Genomic DNA, 17,457 nt, shown 5'->3' on the forward strand with positions numbered 1-17,457 from the left:
CGCAGTGAAGTAGACAGACTACTGTGCAAGTTTCTGCACAACGTTTTTTTAGATTGTGATCTAGATATACTACCACTACAGAACTGTGAAGTTAAAGTGTTTTTAGTGTTTGAAAATGAGAAGAACGAAGCTTTGAGAAGCTGCTGATTATATCGAACGAAATCGGAGAAATATGAAGCCGATCGAATAATTATCTTCACCGATTCCAGTGATCGAGTTCAAGAATTGTCAAGAAAAGGCATCCCATGAGGTAAGGTAATTACAGTAGATATGCTAGTTATTTCTAACCTAAAAATTCAACCTGATCGTCTCTAGACTACAGACATCGTATAAACATAATTATAATTTATAACATAAATATGATGAAGGAGACGACATTGATACCATGAAGAAAGACTAGAAGACTATGAAAACAGAAAATATACAACATGCAAATTTAAGTTTTTACAAAGTGCATTGAGGGGATATTGGGGACTCTAATCACTCTATATATATACACCCAATGCATTGATGCCATTACTTTTGATGGGGATATTGGGGACTCTATACTAGGCCTGAGCTATTCAATCAATAATTTATTTTGCCTATTATTCAAATCTTTTATTCTCACTTTCCTTCCCTATTATTCAAGAAACTCTCACCTATTATTCAAGTTTTTTGTCTAACACTTAGAAAAATTGGAAAAATAAACAATGTAATAGCATGAACAATAGATAAATTTGTCCTATATAGATCCTTTCTTCCTACAGTGGATTGCAATCTTTGTGAGATTTGATGCTTGAGGCAAGGCTTGAGGGCTTTGAAGGCTTCAAATTAGATGATCTTGCTGTTATGGTTGTATTGGAGCCATTCTGTGCATGCGCAATAGTATTTTGCGGTTAATTTTGGTATTTTTGGCTATTATTCAACATTTCCAAGATGCTGCCTATTATTCAAAGTATAATTAGCTCAGGCCCACTCTATACCCAAGCTGCATTGATGCTATTTGATGGGGATATTGGGAACATTTCTTTCAGGACTTTGACAAAATGTCATGCCATGAACACTGGTCTATATACGTACCTGCAAGAATCCCAAAAATAAATAATAATTAACCCTATAGCGTCGTCCCCACGCTGATTTTTCTTTACTAGCACTCCACCATAGAAAAATCGACCTGGTGATGAGGCTATGTGAAGTACATGAACTTTATTTATTTTACTTGTCAAAATAATTTTAGAGGAAGAACGATTTTTGACAAAGTGCATGCGCACATACACATACATCTAAGTTTCTAGGACACAAATAATTACAACATTAATTAGGCAATTAAGAAATAGCTCTAGTCAGTTTTATGGGAAAGTTCTCCGTCACAAGATGGTCATCTTGAAATATGACGACAATATTGATTTCAAATTCCACCTTGAAACTAGAAGTAGACAGGGAAGGACATGTGAATAGCCTCGGAAACACCATATAGATAGGAATCTTCATCCCTCGACAAACATCGCCATCTGCTAGCTGTATGTTCTGGATTTCAGTTGGATCTCGAGCATACCCCTCTGCACAGCCACATGTTTCAACACGGACAAGTTGTAGCTCAATGGATCGAATGATAGCCTCCGATCTCTCCACGATCACCTCCCCTAAGAACGGCTTTGTGATGCTGCAATTGACAGTTTGAATCGTTCCAGTTACTAGAAAGTCGGGAATTCGTGCTCGATCCTTGACATTCTCCAACGACTGAGGGGTGACCGTGAATTCGACAGGCTTTTCTTCTCCTCTCTCTGACTCAACATACTCAACAATAAACTCGGACACTTTCTGAAGGTCTTTATTGAGAATTGAGCGCTTCATTTCGGCTTTCAAACTGTACATGATGTTCACAAAAACTCCATGGTACGTTTCGTATAACTTTTTCCCACCTTTCGCTTTGAGAGGAAGCTCGAAAGGAACTTCTGTAGTGCCGTGAGGAAACTTTCCAGGCTTCACCAAGTCGATACTGTAGCTAACCAGTTGGATCGGTTTCAGTGAGTTGTAGAAAGCCTCAAAGACGCCAACACTCTTAGCACTGAGTTGCAAGGTAACCACTCCCTCCATGGTAAGTGTCACTCCATTGTGACTGAGGTCTCCCTTGCTAGTAACCTCCAAGACACCTTTGACAACATCCCCGTCCTTGTAGACCTTGCTAGCCTTCTTTAACTTGATGTCTAAAGACATGACTGCTGCTTGAGCTTCTCCACAAAGATTTTACCAGCCACACCCCCTTTTCATATCATATGACACTCGGCCTAATTGAACGGAAAGCAAGGAGTGAGAGTAATATCAACATCCATGTGTGTGTGAAAGAATGATTGATCTAACCACTAAGCATAAGCTATAAGCTGGCTAGAGCTGTTTGAGCTAGGTGGCGAGTATAAACTGAAGGATCTACTATTTTTGAAGCTCAAGCAATTGATTGGCAAGCTGCAAATCTTCTAAAGAAGCTGTGAACAAGTCGTTACTGAACTGATATGTTTCCCCCTAGCCCTAGCCCTAGCCCTGACTGGATTAATTGAGTGCTGAACACTAAGCAATATAGGTAATGTCTACTTCAAAACTACCCAGCACTGGATCACTGAACCCGTTTGATGACACCGACGATGAAGAGGATCCAGAGGTGTCGGAAATCACTTGGTCTGCCGACGATGATGGTGGTGTTGATCACGAGCCTGCTCATGTTACACTGTTGAAGCGATACTGTCTAGCCATTGAAGAGCTCACTCAGAGCAAGGCCCTCAATCCCTTCGCTCTGGAAGAACTGAGAGACAATTTGATGAACATACAGAAGCTACTGTCGAAAGATAGACCTGAGTCACAGGGTCAAGTTGGATCATGCCTCAAATATCTACTAAACGAGAATATCATTGAGAGTGTGTATATGTTCAGTACGAGACAAAGAGAGTATTCAAAGGAGGTCAAAATATATCTACTGGATTTCTTCACGGAAGTGTTTGCTCGATCGCAACAACCACTCTTAATTCACCAACAGATCCTTCGACCTGTGAACAAGCTCCTGAGAGCGTGTGAGGGGACCAAGGACCCCCAGCTGACGAGCTCTCTCATCCCCCTTCTCCATCAGATTTGCATACTTGTGCAGGAGAATCAGTCTCTGTTGGACCTCTTCTTTGTCGAGTCCAACGTCCATATGCAGTCGCGGTTCCTTGTGTTGACGTCTCTCATTCCTCACATGCACGATATGGGGGACGTGGGTAATCGAGCGAGGGATGCTCTGCTGCTCTGTCTCTCTCTGGCTGACCAACTCTCAGGGACCAACCTTTGTCGGTTCATTGCTACTGACTGCAACTTTTGTCAGGTGAGTATTCTCAAATGTATAACTGACATGATCAAGTGACATGATCAAGTTGTTCATTAGAGCTTTGAAGTAATAATAATAATGCTATCAAATAGTTATTGTGACTTTGTTGGTGTTCATATTTTGAATTTCTACAGGTTCTCGCTACTGGGTTGAGTGGACTCTACAGTGAGCTGCCCACCTCACGAGTAATCTCATTGGACGACTGGCAGTCCCCCCTCCATGTGATAGAGGAGACTGTGCCTGAGTTGACGAGGTTCACACAAACACTCGGCTTTTGCAACTCTGTACTACAGGTACTGTACCAGACGTTTATCAATTGACTAGACACGACTGCCACACCACAGTAGCTAGGAGAGGCCATAACTTGATAACTTAAGTCTAGAGAGTTCAATTTCAATAGCTATCTAGAGTTTGGTGCAAAATAATTGTGTTTAAGATCTATGGATAGGCCAAAATGTACCAACTCTGAACTAGTTAATAAACTTTCCCTTTTTTGTGTCCATTGTGTGTATAATTATACCTGTACAATGTATTAAGTGAGAGTACGTATTCCTTTGCATAGATGGCCCCTACAGTGATTTGTGAGACTGTTCTCTCGCTCGTCAGGAATGGGTTCCTAAATCAAGTCATGGGGTCAGCTCTGTTACAGGTTAGTGTAATTATACTTGCTGCTGTATTTGTATGACGAGTTTGTACACACGATAAATACGTATCTCTGAAAAGACTGCCTTTACCATGTCTTCTCTTTTCAGCGTTCTGAAATTGCAGTGATATTTGCCACTGGCTATCTGACAGTGTTTTTCAGACATATCTCTGACGTGGCTCTAATGAGGGAGTTCCTGTGCTTTGTGATGATGAGTAAGCATGATGGCCGATCCATTCTAAACTCTCTCCTGCAAAACATATCTTCTTCAAACCACAAGGTACGGTATGGTTCAGTATTACTATACACTCACATGAGCTTCAATGTAGATTGAATGTGTTGTTGATTGCATTAGCATTGCTAGCTTTGTAAGTAATATAACTTTACTTTGTGACATTTTTCATTGCAGCTGTGTGGTGTCACTTTGGAGCTATTTTATGTTCTGCTAAGCCTCAACTGTGAGGATGTGCTCTTGGAGCTGGTGCTAAAGTAAGTTTAGTGTCTGGTATATCCAACCTTATGTTCATTACCACTTTTATTGTCCTTCTAGGTACCTAGTCCCAGGGCACCATGTGATGCCCAATCAGCTTGCCATTGTCGGGTCACCTGACCTCTACTCTCAGGCTGCCAGACGCTTCCTTCAACTCATCCCCACGGCTTGTATCAATGCTGAGAGAATGTTCCTCGATTCTATCCAACGGCCGATCACCCCTCCCCCAAACACTGAGGACACACCCCCTCCTATCTTCACCTCATCTCCCCTACCGGGGCAGACACCTATCAAACGTCCCACGCCCACACACGTATCTCAGGGAACCCCCCTAAACAATACAGCAGTGGGCACTCCCAGTCTGAATCCGTTTGATGCTCCACATAGTGGGCGGAGTCGCAGTGGCAGTGACGCAAGTACTAGCAGTCTAGTCAGTATCAGCTCTTCCTCTGCTCAGCAAACCACACCCAGTAGAATCACAACCACACCCACAATGAAACCTCTCTCTTCTCTCAATGGAGTCGATGAAGAACGAAAATCTGTCGGGATCGGTAAATATTCTTCTACGAAATCGAATGGACTTACTTTTCAATTCGAGTACGTAAACCCGGAAGTGGCTTATCTCAAGAATATGATGGTTGCTAGGGATACTATCTTGCAGTGTGCCACCTGCTGTCACTGTTGGTCTAGTCCCTATGACAAGTGTATCATCTCGAAAGAAGCTTTGGCCCAGGAGTTAGAAAACGAACCACCACCTGTTAAGAAATCACTAGAAATGGAGGACGTGGCCATAAGAGTTCGAGTGACAAGTGAAGGAGACGGAGAAGAAGACAATTTCGATTTTGGACGATTTCGTTCACGAGCTACTACTGTTTCTGCTCAGCCCAGAAATGTACGGGCTAACAATTTGAGGCCTAAAAGAGAACTGGAAGAAAATACTGCCATTTCCAAGTCCACTGATCAAGCTCATGATGAGTCTCCGAGTGTCTCCCCTACAAACCGAAGAAGGAGAGCCACAGTGAAGGACAGGACGTCACCTCGACTGGCTAGGAAGCAATTTGGAAATACATTTGAAGACAAAATCGGCTTATTCATGAAAATTGTTTTGGAAAAACTGTTTGATATGCTTCAGTTACCACCATCTGTGAATGTTCTGCTGACGAGGCTTATCAGTCGATTGGCCGAGTACCCTCAGCCCCTCCTCCGGTCACTCCTACTCAACCACCACCTGGTACTGCGCTCTGGGATCCCTAACCTCCTTTATGTGAGTTGTATCATGCATACAGTGTACTGACATTGTATGTGTACTGACATTGTATGTGTACTGACATTGTATGTGTACTGACATTGTATGTTATAGTGCATGCTACACAGTTTCAATAGTTTGCTTTTCAGGCCTTGCAAGAAATAAACTTCTCTGTATACTGTAAGCATTTGTACATACATGTACCAGTACTGTGTTACAAGTATAATCAGGAGGGCATGCATGGTATAATATTATATACAGCATTGATTATGTCCTTGTGTTTTGCAGGTTCTACAAACTGTCAAGACCACCATCGATAGCTACTCTAGAACTCAAGACGGGTTTGAGAAGAGGTTGGGACGTGCACGCAAGACAATGATCTATCGAGCACAAGTTAGAAACTCTCAAATTGAACCCTCAGCTGCCCAACAAATTGTGTCGAGACTTCTCAGACAAAGCTCTCGTATTGACATGGGCCTGGAACTACCTCCCCTCGATGGTGGCCCCTCGCCCAGCAGGAAGAGGACTCCGGAGATACCTGACCAATCAGATGATCTACAGCCTGTGTCTCGGAGTAGAGCACGCACTGACGGAGCCTCACTGAAATCAAGCGTTCGTGTGAAGAAAAAGAAAGTGCCAACGGATACACTATTTGCAATTGTCATTTTCGATGAGTTTCTTAAAGAGCTGGCAGCTTTATCACAAGAACATTCTGTTTTGAACCCATCATCTTATCTACTATTGCACCGATCTTAAAATTTTTATTTGTAGGAATTCATAATTAATTTTGTTCTTTTATCCGTGTGTTTGCATGCAACAGCTCATGCTTTCCCTCAATAAAAATGTTGTGTAGTGCATGAACAAGAAAAGTGTAATATCATAATATAGAATGGGTGGCAAGTATAAATGTTAGAAGAGCATTTAAAGTTTAGTTTTAGCTATCTGATGAATCAGAGCTTGAGGACCCAGTCTCTTCCCCACTAGAGCTGGACCCAGAACCACTGCTCTCCTCAGAAGATGAATCACTGCTGCTCTCCTCTGTGCTGGTGCTTACCCTCCGCTTGTGACTCCTGGGGAGATAGAAGAACACTGTATCATAATGTGCATGGCTATGTGCACTCAAATTAAAGCCATATATTTTTACAAACAAGAGATATTGTCACATTGTACCTTTTCTTTTCTTTTGAATTTATTTTCTTGGCAGGCCGTTTGTTCTTAAGCTCTAGGTCCAGTTTCTCTTTCTTGGTTAGCTGTTTGGATCTAGACGGTCTGTACGCATACTTTCGCTTTCCTGTACACTCGTAGGTGTAATGACCAAACTGGAGACACTTCTGACATCGATACGAGGTAGAATCTTGCTTCCTGTATAAACCAATTCAACACACATTGACATATATTAAAAGTACAGGGAGGTATGTCAGTACACTCACTTCTGCCTGTTGGCAAGATATACCCTGGCTACATCACTCTGCACGGCAGTAGGAGGCAATGCTTTCTTCTCAGCAGAAGACATGATTCTCAATTATTTCTCTCACACTGAATTTCCAATTGATGCCCATTTATTCTAAAAACAGCCCACCAGAATCTGAGCAGTATGAGTGGAAGAGGTCCAGCTTTCTCCAAGAGTACGATGGTTGTGAGTGGCCTAGTGGTCCTCATAGGACTGACTGTCTTTCCAACTGTCATTCTTCCCAGGGTAAACCCAGGATATTACAGTGAGTAGCAATAATTAACTATACATGCATACCCATTTGTTATAAAAACTGCAGCATGGCAACTTATAGGAGCACTGATCAGTAAGAATACAGTTATGTGCATCTTAATTCTTTTTCCTGTGTAGGAGAAAAACAAAAAGTTATACGAGACAAGATGTCCCTGGAGCAGACACAGCCTGGAGGTAATCACAGCGTACTTGTAATATTAAATCATTATACGTGTATATACTGCATGCTATATAAATTATAGTGGAAGCAATTTAATGGTCGACTTGTATATTTTACATCTATATCCATGCAGGGATGAAGGTATGGAGCGACCCCTTTGAAAGAAAGGAGGACAATGGCAAGAAGTCTTAACATTATTCTAGCTTTAATATCACTTTCAATTTATGTTTCAAACACAATGTTAATCTTATACTACGTGTACATCTTTGTATTAAAGTGCATACAATTACAAAAGACACCGATGGGATGGGTTAACAGAGTCTTAGCTTGATGATGTGAACACAACACACACACACACACACAAACAAGCTATGGTACAGTTAGTTTATGATTCCTCGGCAACTGTATCATCATCTTCGTCCCCCATGAAGCCCAGTCCCTCTTGTAGCCCCACTCTAGCGTAATCATCCGTGTCTATAGACTTGCAGAAGTTGATGGCATAGCGAAGCTTCTCCTCCAGCACTGGTTTGCATGAGTAGCGTGGGATCTTGAGGTGGAAGAAGCAAGTGTAGGACTCGGGCAGGTAGTAGTCAGGGGGGTGGTATTTGTCCTGTGTGTGTGTGTGTGTGGGGTGTGAATTTGCATGTGCAGTAAAAGTTATCATAACTGTGGAATCTGCCAACTCAACACAGTAACAATTTAATGCTAAATTTTGTAGTAAAGTACACACGTAGCAAGGGGACCTGCCTGTTTCTTAGAGACTCAAACGTTTTATTCTTAAAACATTTATCATAGCGGGCGCTATAATTTGGCGAGCTGGCTATATAGGGCTAGGCTATAGTTACACTTCACTTCAATTTATTTTCTCAATAGAAAAGTTCAGCTACTTTTCTTTGTGAGTGTGCTAATCATCAGGACAACTGATATGAAAAACGAGTGACAATAAATACAGAAACACAGGAAGTCAGGAAGTCAGACTGAAAATCAGCCAAAAAAACAATGCACATGTGTTTCTAGTTACTATCAAAGTTTAGAACTGCCTGCCTAGTCAACGTGCTGGCTCGTGCTGTCAGCTGACTAAACTTTGATAGTAACTATACACATGCATTGTCATGTTTTTTCGTCTGATTTGCAGTTTGGTTGTTATGACTTCCTGATTTCCTGTGTTTTCTATATTTATATAGTCACTCATTTGGAGAAATTGTCAGTGCAGTGTAACTATAGCCTAGCACTATACACACAGCCAGCACGCAGCTTTTTCCAAAAGTACTCGACTGCATAAGTTTGCATCCAGTTGCTAAAGAGAAAAATGAAGCTATATCAAGCATTTGCAGTTTTCCTCGTACTGATAGGTACAGGTAGTTGTACAGATTTGTGCAGCGAGTATGGTCAGTTCAAAAGGTGTAAGCAGATTATCGATACGTTTGAAGAAGCCTTAATCAAGGAAGAATCAAACATTTTTGCACTCAATCAACTTTTTTTCTCAAGCAACCGATATCCAGCGTCCGACGCCGTGGTTAGTTATCATATTATCGTGTCTGGACAAGATGAGAATTCAACCGATGGGAATTCAACATTTTTTGGTGTCAGAGGCTGGTGCAATAACGCTGCATACACAATAGCAAGTCCTTTTATGATTGAGACACTCTTTACGGGACCCATTGCCTATCATAAAGAAGTAAATCATCAGATGTTAATGCCAAGTATCCTACACCTAAACATAACAGGACACAACTTTAGTGCAGATGAAATCGATTATGCACTCGACTATATCACACCTTGGGTAAGTTTTTTTACAAATTTACTTTACAATGTCATGCATTCTATTTCTACAAATGCAGCTTAAATTGTATACAAAAGAAGCACAGTCAGGTCATATAACTTACAAGGATGAAGAGAAAGCATATATGTGTGATGCCTACTCATTTAACTGGAGTTTAACAGCGATTACAATTACTATAACTATAGCAGCAATTTTCATGTCGTGCAAGGTGCTGCAATTTTTGCTGAAAGCCGAATCAAAACGACCTGAGGTAAACAGGGCGGTGTTCTTTTCTTTTGGAATTGTAGCTTTTTTTGTCAACATTGCTGATGTCTGTTTTCTTGTGCATGCAGTATATATCGAATGCATCGAAATAAACGATGAGAAAAGAATAACAGACCATACTGTTCTAAGTCATGTGGTAATTAAAGTATTGGAGCTAGTTGTTGGCGTTGTTGGCATTGCCGTATTTATTCTCGTTTTTTTTATTGGTCTCTGCTGCTCAAAAGATCTTCCACAACCACACCTACATGTGTGCACATCACCTTCAAGCTCAGCAACAAAATATTGCTGTTTCGCTTACAAATGTGCTTCCTTCTTTTTTTTCTCTAATTTCTTCTACTTCGCATATATGGTTGGTCTAAACGTACTGCCAACATTTTTGATGCTGTTCATTATGCCAATCGAAACACTATCTGTACTGGTCTTCTATGTGTCACTGTTGTCCAGTTGTGTAATGGTAATGACCAACATCACATACGAAATTGATAGTGAGATCCATAAAAGCGCTGAGGCGCGGGATAATACAAAAAAATGTATTACCATCATTTTTTCAGCTATCAGTTACTTTTCAGTACTAATTTCCATTGTTTTGCTTGTGGTGGTATTTCTGTTTATATTGGCTGAAACCACAAATAGTAATACACCATATCTTGCTACAGTTATAATATCTCTTTGCTCCACAATACTCGCCGTACTGGGTGGCTGTTTCACCCAGTATATATTGTCAGAGAAGGACAAAAGTGACAAGGAATCTGGTAGTCACCCACAAACATCATCAGAGAAGGACAAAAGTGACGAGGAATCTGGTAGTCAAGATACCTCTACAGCTACAGAAAACACCCCTCTTGTGAATAGAAGTTAGAGAAAAACTTAGTTGAGACACTTAACTTGAACACACGCTAAACTTTTTTGTTGAATTACGTTATATGTACGTATGTATATACCAATAAGCACTAGCTGCACTATGTTACATGATTTTATCGGACATAAAACCTATCATAATGCATCTGTACATGTACCTGTGTCTTGGGTGTATCCCTGGCACTAGCTCCATTTCTGAGATGAGTCCAGTTCAGTTATTCTGTTCTGGGAAGTCCACACACACGTCAGTGCCATTCCAGTTAATGGAGCAGACCACACCCACACTCTGAAAAGTATCCACAATCCATTGTAGCAATCATAACACCAAAGACGTATTTAGAAAGGCACATGATTTACTGGTGCTATAAACTATTCACACCCACACACTCACTTTGGAGTGATGACGGCTCTCTTGCCGCGAACCTTGTCCCCTGGTTTGAAGGAGAGCACTCCGGGCGCTTCAATGTCCCCCAGCAGCTCGCAGTGACAAAACCTCACCCAGTAAGTGCCACCCTTCTGCTGCCAGTTGGCCTGCACATTCAGGTATTGGAGGCCATCACTGTCAACTTTGATGAGGGGGCTAGGAGTGAGCTATAGGGGGGCGTGGTATATGTGATATGTGACTATAGGGGGGTACGTGATATGTATGGGATATGTGACTAATAGTATAGAGGGAATGACACTGCAATACTCAGCACAATGCAGCACAGAGATTTGTAAGAGTATGTGTGGGAGTCAGCAAAATCATTGTTGTACCGAACAAACACACACAATATTCATTAATCTGATTGACAAAAGAAGAGTGCACAAACAGCAATGATCTAATACTCAATTGGGTCACCTGATAGAGCAACTAACAATGGTAATTGTACATGTATACATTCACCTACCTTCTCATGACACGGCTGATATCCCCGAGGCGCACCTCCTCATAGCCCTCACAGCAGCGCACCATCATGCCCATACTGATACTGTCTCTCACACAGCGGGCATACTCACTGGAGAAATCCTTACGACTCTTGAAGCTCTTATCATCTGCTAATTAGGAGAGAGAAACAGTAGATAGAGGCATCTCGAACAAACTTACCCCAATACTATCTACATGTAACCCTATTGTTGCCTCACGGCTTTTGACCTCTGAGATCAAACGAATAGCAGTGCCATGCAGTATATGGCATATTGTAGGGCCAATATATGGCATGTTGCACTGGGACAAAGTGACCTTTTTGAGACCAAAGACCACCCTCCACCCAATGATTCAAATCATTGCTTTTATAGTGACATGCTGAATGAGACATTTGTGATTCTTGTGGGAAATTTACTAGACAACATGTGCATGCATGGTTTCGAAGCAGTTACTATACAATATTGTAATTCCAGCCACCAAAAACAGAAAAAACTACCAAATTATTATTATTCTTTCGTATCTATGCCGCAAGTGGTTTCTATGCTGGTTTCTATAGGCAGAAAATTTTGCAAAAAAATTGCATTGTCAGAGAAGGACAAAAGTGACAAGGAATCTGGTAGTCACCAACAAACATTGTCAGAGAAGGACAAAAGTGACGAGGAATCTGGTAGTCACCAACAAACATCGTCAGAAAAGGACAAAAGTGACAAGGAATCTGGTAGTCAAGATACCTCTACAGCTACAGAAAAAACCCACCTCTTGGTGTGAGTTGTCTTGTTTGAGACATTCAATAGAAGTTAGAAAAAAACTTAGTTGAGACACTTAACTTGAACACACGCTAAACTTTTTTGTTGAATTACGTTATACGTACGTATACATGTACCAATAAGCACTAGCTGCACTATGTTACATGATTTTATCGGACATAAAACCTATCATAATGCATCTGTACATGTACCTGTGTCTTGGGTGTATCCCTGGCACTAGCTCCATTTCTGAGATGAGTCCAGTTCAGTTATTCTGTTCTGGGAAGTCCACACACACGTCAGTGCCATTCCAGTTAATGGAGCAGACCACACCCACACTCTGAAAAGTATCCACAATCCATTGTAGCAATCATAACACCAAAGACGTATTTAGAAAGGCACATGATTTACTGGTGCTATAAACTATTCACACCCACACACTCACTTTGGAGTGATGACGGCTCTCTTGACGCGAACCTTGTCCCCTGGTTTGAAGGAGAGCACTCCGGGCGCTTCAATGTCCCCCAGCAGCTCGCAGTGACAAAACCTCACCCAGTAAGTGCCACCCTTCTGCTGCCAGTTGGCCTGCACATTCAGGTCTTGGAGGCCATCACTGTCAACTTTGATGAGGGGGCTAGGAGTGAGCTATAGGGGGGCGTGGTATATGTGATATGTGACTATAGGGGGGTACGTGATATGTATGGGATATGTGACTAATAGTATAGAGAGAATGACACTGCAATACTCAGCACAATGCAGCACAGAGATTTGTAAGAGTATGTGTGGGAGTCAGCAAAATCATTGTTGTACCGAACAAACACACACAATATTCATTAATCTGATTGACAAAAGAAGAGTGCACAAACAGCAATGATCTAATACTCAATTGGGTCACCTGATAGAGCAACTAACAATGGTAATTGTACATGTATACATGCACCTACCTTCTCATGACACGGCTGATATCCCCGAGGCGCACCTCCTCATAGCCCTCACAGCAGCGCACCATCATGCCCATACTGATACTGTCTCTCACATAGCGGGCATACTCACTGGAGAAATCCTTACGACTCTTGAAGCTCTTGTCATCTGCTAAGGAGAGAGAAACAGTAGATAGAGACATCTCGAACAAACTTACCCCAATACTATCTACATGTAACCTCTATTGTTGCCTCACGGCTTTTGACCTCTGAGATCAAACGAATATAGCAGTGCCATGCAGTATATGGCGTATTGTAGGGCCAATATATGGCATGTTGCACTGGGACAAAGTGACCTTTTTGAGACTGAAGACCACTCTTCACCCAATGATTCGCTTTTATAGTGACATGCTGAATGAGACATTTGTGATTCTTGTGGGAAATTTACTAGACAACATGTGCATGCATGGTTTCGAAGCAGTTACTATACAATATTGTAATTCCAGCCACCAAAAACAGAAAAAACTACCAAATTATTATTATTTTTTCGTATCTATGCCGCAAGTGGTTTCTATGCTGGTTTCTATAGGCAGAAAATTTTGCAAAAAAATTGCATTGTCAGAGAAGGACAAAAGTGACAAGGAATCTGGTAGTCACCAACAAACATTGTCAGAGAAGGACAAAAGTGACGAGGAATCTGGTAGTCACCAACAAACATTGTCAGAGAAGGACAAAAGTGACGAGGAATCTGGTAGTCACCAACAAACATTGTCAGAGAAGGACAAAAGTGACAAGGAATCTGGTAGTCAAGATACCTCTACAGCTAGAGAAAAAACCCACCTCTTGGTGTGAGTTGTCTTGTTTGAGACATTCAATAGAAGTTAGAGAAAAACTTAGTTGAGACACTTAACTTGAACACACGCTAAACTTTTTTGTTGAATTACGTTATACGTACGTATACATGTACCAATAAGCACTAGCTGCACTATGTTACATGATTTTATCGGACATAAAACCTATCATAATGCATCTGTACATGTACCTGTGTCTTGGGTGTATCCCTGGCACTAGCTCCATTTCTGAGATGAGTCCAGTTCAGTTATTCTGTTCTGGGAAGTCCACACACACGTCAGTGCCATTCCAGTTAATGGAGCAGACCACACCCACACTCTGAAAAGTATCCACAATCCATTGTAGCAATCATAACACCAAAGACGTATTTAGAAAGGCACATGATTTACTGGTGCTATAAACTATTCACACCCACACACTCACTTTGGAGTGATGACGGCTCTCTTGCCGCGAACCTTGTCCCCTGGTTTGAAGGAGAGCACTTCGGGCGCTTCAATGTCCCCCAGCAGCTCGCAGTGACAAAACCTCACCCAGTAAGTGCCACCCTTCTGCTGCCAGTTGGCCTGCACATTCAGGTCTTGGAGACCATCACTGTCAACCTGGATGAGGGGACTATAGGAGTGAGCTAGGGTGGTTGCATTGTGGAACATAATTATGACTAATACAAATGACACTGCAATACTCAGCACAATGCAGCACAGAGATTTGTATGAGTATGTGTAGGAGTCAGCAAAATCATTGTTGTACCGAACAAACACACACAATATTCATGACAAAGAGTGCACAAACGCAATGACCTAATACTTGGGTCAAATCACCTGATAAAACAACTAACAATGGTACATGTACTTGTACACCTACCTTCATGATACGTCCGATGTCCCCGAGGCGCACCTCCTTATAGCCCTCACAGCAGCGCACCATCATGCCCATACTGATGCAGTCTCTCACATAGCGGGCATACTCATCACCACTGGAGAAATCCTCACGACTCTTGAAGCTCTTGTCATCTGCTAAGGATAGAGAAACAGTAGACAGAGGCATCTTGAACAAACCTACCCCAGTAATCTGACCCCTAGAAAACACTAGCAAATACAATGTTAAAGTAATACCAAGGATGTACGCCTTTGGTATTACATTATGTGTACATGCAGCTATAATTATACCTGTACACAGTAACTGATAACAATCTGAGAACATAATGGTCATACTCGATAACACATTCGGCCCTCAGGGTCGTCTGAGTTGCCACTGGAATCAGATGAGCTATCGTACACCATCACAGCGTCTCCTCACTCCTCGCTGACCTCCTCTGTTGCCGTGGTAATAGGAGGTTGGGTCGGTGGTGGTGGTGGTGGTGGTGTATCCTTGGTGTTGGACTCTAGGTCTGGTACCACTGATGTTAGTGTGCATGGTCCAGCCATGCAGGCTACGAGTCGCTCCAAGCTGCTGCTCTGGATCTCCTGTGGAGTGGAATGAGGTGGTGAGGAGGAATCAACATCAGCAAACACACACAAACAGCTTAATTTACCTTGTGTACGAGATGAAAAAAAGTTATACGAGACTAAGATGTCCCTGGAGCAAATTAATACAGCCTGGTATCAATGTGTCATTCATGGGATGTAACAAGTGCATGCATATGCATTGTATACGTACTTGTACATGCTTGTAATATACACTAGCTATATTATTATATCATGCTATTATAATTATGTTGTACATAAAATTATTATGATCTCAGTAATCCATCAGAGTATTGTGCAGGGATCATGAGGTATGGAGCGACCCCTTTGAAAGAAAGGAATGGCAAAGCAAAAAGTCTTAACATTATTCATATCACTTTCAATTTATGTTTCAAACACAATGTTAATCTTACTACATGTACATCTTTGTATTAAAGTGCATACAATTAGAAACATGATGAATTTACAAACATGTACAAAAGACAACGATGGGATGGGTTAACAATTAAAATTTTAATTAAGAGAATCTTAGCTTGATGATGTGAACACAACACACACACACATAAACAAGGGTACAGTTAGTTTATGATTCCTCGGCAACTGTATCATCATCTTCGTCCCCCATGAAGCCCAGTCCCTCTTGTAGCCCCACTCTAGCGTAATCATCTGTGTCGATAGACTTGCAGAAGTTGATGGCATAGCGAAGCTTCTCCTCCAGCACTGGTTTGCACGAGTAGCGTGGGATCTTAAGAAGGAAGAAGCAAGTGTAGGACTCGGGCAGGTAGTAGTCAGGGGGGTGGTATTTGTCCAGAACCTGTGATGGAAACAAGAAGTAGGTATGGCTGAGAGTGTGTTGAGTATGTGTGTGAGCAATCGCCTATTTAGGGAACAAAAGAAGGTGTTTCGTACAGTATGTATGTAGGTAAGTATAGGCAATTTGTAGAACAATGATTAAGTATTACATTTTAAGTATTTATACTAACCTGAAGAACGAAATCTCTTCCTCTGAAGTCGGCAGCTGTTCTGGGAAGCCTCGTCCGTCCCCACACAAACCTCAGGAACAGAGACCTTTCACTTTGATTGAAATTTTCCATCACCTCCCAGAACCAGCGAACCAGAGATGCCGTCGCATCAATCCCCTTGTACGTTGTGACAGACTTGAGCAGCTGTATGGATATCTCGGTGCTACCACACACCATAGTTTCAAGTTCTGGCCCAGTGAACAGAGAGAGGAGTGGAACAGGGATCACTTTAGCCATTCCTTCTCTCATTGCTTGGATCTGAGCATCATATTCGTGCAGACGAAGATGCATAGAGAGACGAACATATTCTTCACTGTTTTCGGGTGTCACGTGAGTCCAGGAGTGATGTAATCGAACTTCGTAGCCAGTTGCACTTGGTGCTGTGAACTCAATGCCGGAGAATGTTTCAGGGTTGTCTCTAATGAAGAGCAAACCTTGGACGTAGTCACTATCGATCTCAGAGAGGTCTGCAAGGGTTAGCGGAAGTCCAACAAGTTGTTTCCAAACAGGCGGGGCAAGGTTCAAATTTATTGGTGAGCCGGATCGAACAGCGATTCCCATTAGAGCTCCGAGGAATCTGAACATGTTGGTGTGTATATGAGAGTTGGCGGCAGGGTTAATAATGAAGCAATCACGATTGACTCCAGCGTCATCTCGTCCATTGGGAGTCTGCATGAGTAGCGGGACTGATCCGTTTTGGAGTTCATCACACATTTCAGCGATGGACTCAGAGTAGCCTCCTCCACAATCATCGACACTCTCTCCTACAAACTTGACCTTCCAGATTCTGTGAGGAAGGAGGAGGTCTTCACTGCCCACAATACTCCACTTGGAGCACATCTGACCAAATACAGAATTCAGTCCCTCGGGACCTGCCAGGCCTCCTCTCGTTCGTGACCTCTTGACTTGGACACGGTTGAGCTCGATGACTGGTCCATGCTGTTTGCCTTGAGTCATAGTGGCCTTGATGACGCGTTTGAAGGCATTTTCCTAAGAGGTGGAGATACAATAATTATGGTTAATACAGTATAATCACCGCAATA

General features: G+C 42.1%; 5 protein-coding genes and 2 long non-coding RNA genes across 9 annotated transcripts in view; 3 read left to right on the forward strand and 4 right to left on the reverse strand.

The window, feature by feature from the left end:
* Nucleotides 1-1,210: 1,210 nt before the first annotated feature.
* Nucleotides 1,211-2,252, reverse strand: LOC135350691 (vacuolar protein sorting-associated protein 26C-like). Its single transcript, XM_064549555.1, has one exon. It carries the CDS (start codon nucleotides 2,197-2,199, stop codon nucleotides 1,309-1,311), a length of 891 nt encoding a protein of 296 aa, XP_064405625.1. The 5' UTR covers nucleotides 2,200-2,252; the 3' UTR covers nucleotides 1,211-1,308.
* Nucleotides 2,253-2,297: 45 nt separating this feature from the next.
* Nucleotides 2,298-6,559, forward strand: LOC135350671 (FHIP family protein v1g243165-like). Its single transcript, XM_064549532.1, has 7 exons — nucleotides 2,298-3,334; nucleotides 3,472-3,630; nucleotides 3,900-3,986; nucleotides 4,090-4,260; nucleotides 4,390-4,469; nucleotides 4,531-5,734; nucleotides 6,005-6,559. The coding sequence occupies exons 1-7, from the start codon at nucleotides 2,564-2,566 to the stop codon at nucleotides 6,470-6,472; spliced, it is 2,940 nt and encodes a 979-aa protein (XP_064405602.1). The 5' UTR covers nucleotides 2,298-2,563; the 3' UTR covers nucleotides 6,473-6,559.
* Nucleotides 6,560-6,571: 12 nt separating this feature from the next.
* LOC135350697 (zinc finger CCHC domain-containing protein 10-like) lies at nucleotides 6,572-7,274 on the reverse strand. Its single transcript, XM_064549562.1, has 3 exons — nucleotides 7,147-7,274; nucleotides 6,887-7,078; nucleotides 6,572-6,786 (listed from the first exon to the last, which is right to left on the reverse strand). The coding sequence occupies exons 1-3, from the start codon at nucleotides 7,227-7,229 to the stop codon at nucleotides 6,651-6,653; spliced, it is 411 nt and encodes a 136-aa protein (XP_064405632.1). The 5' UTR covers nucleotides 7,230-7,274; the 3' UTR covers nucleotides 6,572-6,650.
* A 15-nt stretch (nucleotides 7,275-7,289) lies between these two features.
* Nucleotides 7,290-7,906, forward strand: LOC135350702 (uncharacterized). Its single transcript, XR_010399233.1, has 3 exons — nucleotides 7,290-7,431; nucleotides 7,557-7,613; nucleotides 7,733-7,906. It is a non-coding gene; the product is annotated as an uncharacterized LOC135350702 (long non-coding RNA).
* On the reverse strand, nucleotides 7,821-15,681 carry LOC135350696 (E3 ubiquitin-protein ligase HERC2-like). The gene is made up of 12 exons (XM_064549561.1): nucleotides 15,461-15,681; nucleotides 15,096-15,392; nucleotides 14,791-14,942; nucleotides 14,353-14,528; nucleotides 14,120-14,247; nucleotides 13,102-13,246; nucleotides 12,603-12,802; nucleotides 12,370-12,497; nucleotides 11,395-11,542; nucleotides 10,896-11,095; nucleotides 10,663-10,790; nucleotides 7,821-8,209 (listed from the first exon to the last, which is right to left on the reverse strand). Exons 2-5 carry the CDS (start codon nucleotides 15,136-15,138, stop codon nucleotides 14,145-14,147), a joined length of 474 nt encoding a protein of 157 aa, XP_064405631.1. The 5' UTR covers nucleotides 15,139-15,392; nucleotides 15,461-15,681; the 3' UTR covers nucleotides 7,821-8,209; nucleotides 10,663-10,790; nucleotides 10,896-11,095; nucleotides 11,395-11,542; nucleotides 12,370-12,497; nucleotides 12,603-12,802; nucleotides 13,102-13,246; nucleotides 14,120-14,144.
* On the forward strand, nucleotides 8,683-10,635 carry LOC135350704 (uncharacterized). Its single transcript, XR_010399235.1, has 2 exons — nucleotides 8,683-9,382; nucleotides 9,441-10,635. It is a non-coding gene; the product is annotated as an uncharacterized LOC135350704 (long non-coding RNA).
* A 94-nt stretch (nucleotides 15,682-15,775) lies between the features above and the next one.
* Nucleotides 15,776-17,457, reverse strand: part of LOC135350661 (E3 ubiquitin-protein ligase HERC2-like) — a 50,408-nt gene continuing 48,726 nt past the window's right edge. For all 3 annotated transcript variants that reach the window (XM_064549523.1, XM_064549522.1, XM_064549520.1), the window contains exons 55-56: nucleotides 16,376-17,404; nucleotides 15,776-16,206 (exon numbers count right to left, since the gene is read on the reverse strand). In XM_064549523.1, the coding sequence (XP_064405593.1) occupies nucleotides 15,976-16,206; nucleotides 16,376-17,404 (1,260 nt within the window). In that variant the 3' untranslated portion in view covers nucleotides 15,776-15,975. The remainder of the gene's footprint in view (nucleotides 16,207-16,375; nucleotides 17,405-17,457) is intronic.

This window comes from Halichondria panicea, chromosome 16, assembly GCF_963675165.1.
Source record: "Halichondria panicea chromosome 16, odHalPani1.1, whole genome shotgun sequence".
NCBI classification, from domain to species: domain Eukaryota; kingdom Metazoa; phylum Porifera; class Demospongiae; order Suberitida; family Halichondriidae; genus Halichondria; species Halichondria panicea.